The sequence below is a fragment of the Notamacropus eugenii genome, chromosome 5, assembly GCF_028372415.1.
Source record: "Notamacropus eugenii isolate mMacEug1 chromosome 5, mMacEug1.pri_v2, whole genome shotgun sequence".
Classification (NCBI taxonomy): Eukaryota; Metazoa; Chordata; class Mammalia; order Diprotodontia; family Macropodidae; genus Notamacropus; species Notamacropus eugenii.
The window spans coordinates 90,691,056-90,693,620 of NC_092876.1; the positions used below are offsets into that span (position 1 = coordinate 90,691,056).

General features: G+C 40.4%; 1 protein-coding gene across 1 annotated transcript; it reads right to left on the reverse strand.

Annotated features, from left to right (window-relative positions):
• Positions 1-471: 471 nt before the first annotated feature.
• LOC140508687 (olfactory receptor 52H1-like) lies at positions 472-1,419 on the reverse strand. Its single transcript, XM_072616577.1, has one exon. It carries the CDS (start codon positions 1,417-1,419, stop codon positions 472-474), a length of 948 nt encoding a protein of 315 aa, XP_072472678.1.
• Positions 1,420-2,565: the final 1,146 nt, after the last annotated feature.

Here is a 2,565-nt window from a genome sequence, read left to right on the forward strand (position 1 = left end):
CTTCACATTTCATTCAAATAAATTTGGCTTCAGATATGTAATGCAGTACCTGAGCTATCTTTCACTTCAGCATGGCTCCTGAGTGATCCCCAAATCACCTCCCTGGAAAACACATTTGTAAATGGTAGGGAAGAGACAGGCTATTCTAATCACTGCTTATTATTTCAACAAGCCACAAGTTCACAATACACACTGCTCAAGCACAAATAGGGTCTCACTCTCTGTCTCTTGGTTATAAGCAGTTTTGACCTTCTCTTTGAGGAAAAATCATCTTTCCTGATTTCCTGGTTATTTTTTCCTGTCTCTATTCTGCTCATTCTTGGTGCTAGGGTTAGCTTCTTGAATTTTATGGAGATAGGAATCTATATAGGTTTCTTTCTCCTTTTTATGGAAAATATCACAAACTGACTTTTATTTTACTTTTAAGATTTCCCCTCACATCTTCCCAGTTCCCCTTACAATAGTCAGGTGTCACTGTGTCCCCTTCAGAGAAAATAGGAGGAGAATTTTCTCACGAATTTGCTTGGTCTTCACTCCATAGACAATGGGGTTGAGAGCTGGAGGAATGACAACATAAAAGTTGGCAAATAGGATAAGGACATGACGTGGGACATTGTGTCCAAAGCGATGTACAAGGATGGAGAAGAAGAGTGGAGTATAGAACATGAGGATAACACAGATGTGAGACCCACAGGTTCCAAGAGCCTTTTGGCGAGCACCATGAGAAGGAAGGCAGAAGACTGCACTCAGTATAATGGTGTATGAGACAGCAATAAGCACAATATCAGAGAGTACAATCATGAGGGGTACAGCAAAACCATACCAGATGTTGATGGAGATGTCAGCACAGGAGAGTTGAGCCACACCTATATGTTCACAATATGTATGGGGGATGACAAGTGTTCGGCAGAAGGGCAGTCGTTTTACCAAGAACACATCTGGTAAGATGACACAGAAGCTCCTGATGATGATTCCCACCATAATCTTGAAGATGACTTGGTGGGTCAGGATGGTGGTGTATCTCAGTGGGGAGCATATAGCCACATAGCGATCATATGCCATGGCCATTAGTGTGGCAGAATCCACAGTACGACTGAAATGGAGGAAGAACATCTGAGTGAGGCAGCCTGAAAAGGTGATTTTCTTGTCACCACACCAGAGGTTACTGAGCAGTTTGGGCACTGTAGTAGATGACAGAATCAGGTCTGTTTGGGCCAGCATGGAGAGGAAAAGGAACATGGGCTCATGGAGGCTGTGCTCCATGACAATGAGGTACAGCAGGACACAGTTGCCTGCAATGGCCACAAGGTAGATAGCACAGAAAGGAATTGCAATCCAGATGTGGAACTTCTCAAGCCCTGGGATCCCCACTAGGGTAAAGGAATTGGGGTTGTAGCTGCTTAGGTTGAATGTGGCCATCAGGACTCCTGAAGAGGTGATTCTTGGGCCCTGAAGAGAAAGCAAAAGCCAGAATTAACTGTTAGAGATGATGGTGGCTCTGAGGAATGTGCCAATGTCAAATTTCTGTGTGCTTGGAGGCCTCTTTCCCAGTGCAAAGAATTCTGCCGGATGTGGTACCCTGAAGAAGTAATAACCCAAAGTTAACCTGGGAATTTTGTAGGAGGAGTAGAGTAGACAGAGGGCATTTTGTGTCCCAGCAGGAGGAAATTATGCTAAATTAAATAAGAGGAGTCATTGCTACACAATACAAATATGTAGATGTATGCATACATATTTTATATGTAATATATATAAAATAATATTCACAGATGTATATACATATGTACATGTTCTTATATAATATATACAAAGTGCTATTCGCAAAATATACATACCTAAATCTATATAATATATATGTTTGTATATAAGTAAAATACATATAAAAGTGTTATTCACATATAAGTATATACATATATATAGGTATATATGTGTAGATAATGTGGTATTCATACACTTTATAGATAACATATTCCATTCTGTACAGCAACTCTGTGAAGTAGGTAATACAAAGTGTTATAATTCCACTGTATAGATGAGGGCCTTGGATTCTGAGAGATCAAGTAATTGAGTCACTGTGAAAAAATTAAGAAATTTGAGAACCCAGATCTTGTGATCTGACCAATGCTCTTTGCTTAAAATGGCAGACAATCAAACACTTCACCCTTTGTAATGGCTAAATAGTGTTTTTTTCTCTTTTACTCAGGAACCATGAGGGTCTTCCCCTCCGAGTTTGATTTTTTTTGGATTAAAAGGACAATCCCTTGAGTAACTACTCAAAGAAACCTTTTCATTGAATGGGTATATCTCATTCAAAGTGATAATGTGTTAAGACTTTAGCCTGAAAGAGCTAAGGTGTCATATGGCATCCTAGGCCATTAATATTCATCCTGATAAATACCAGGCCACTGGACCCAGATGGCTCAGGAGAAGAAAGTGAGGTTAGTGACCTTGCACAGCCTTCCTTCACTCAAATCAAAGTCAACCGCAAGTCATGTCACCATCTTGATGTCATGGACCTCTTCGAGAAGAAGGACAAAGACAACAACAACAACAAACCTAGGGTGA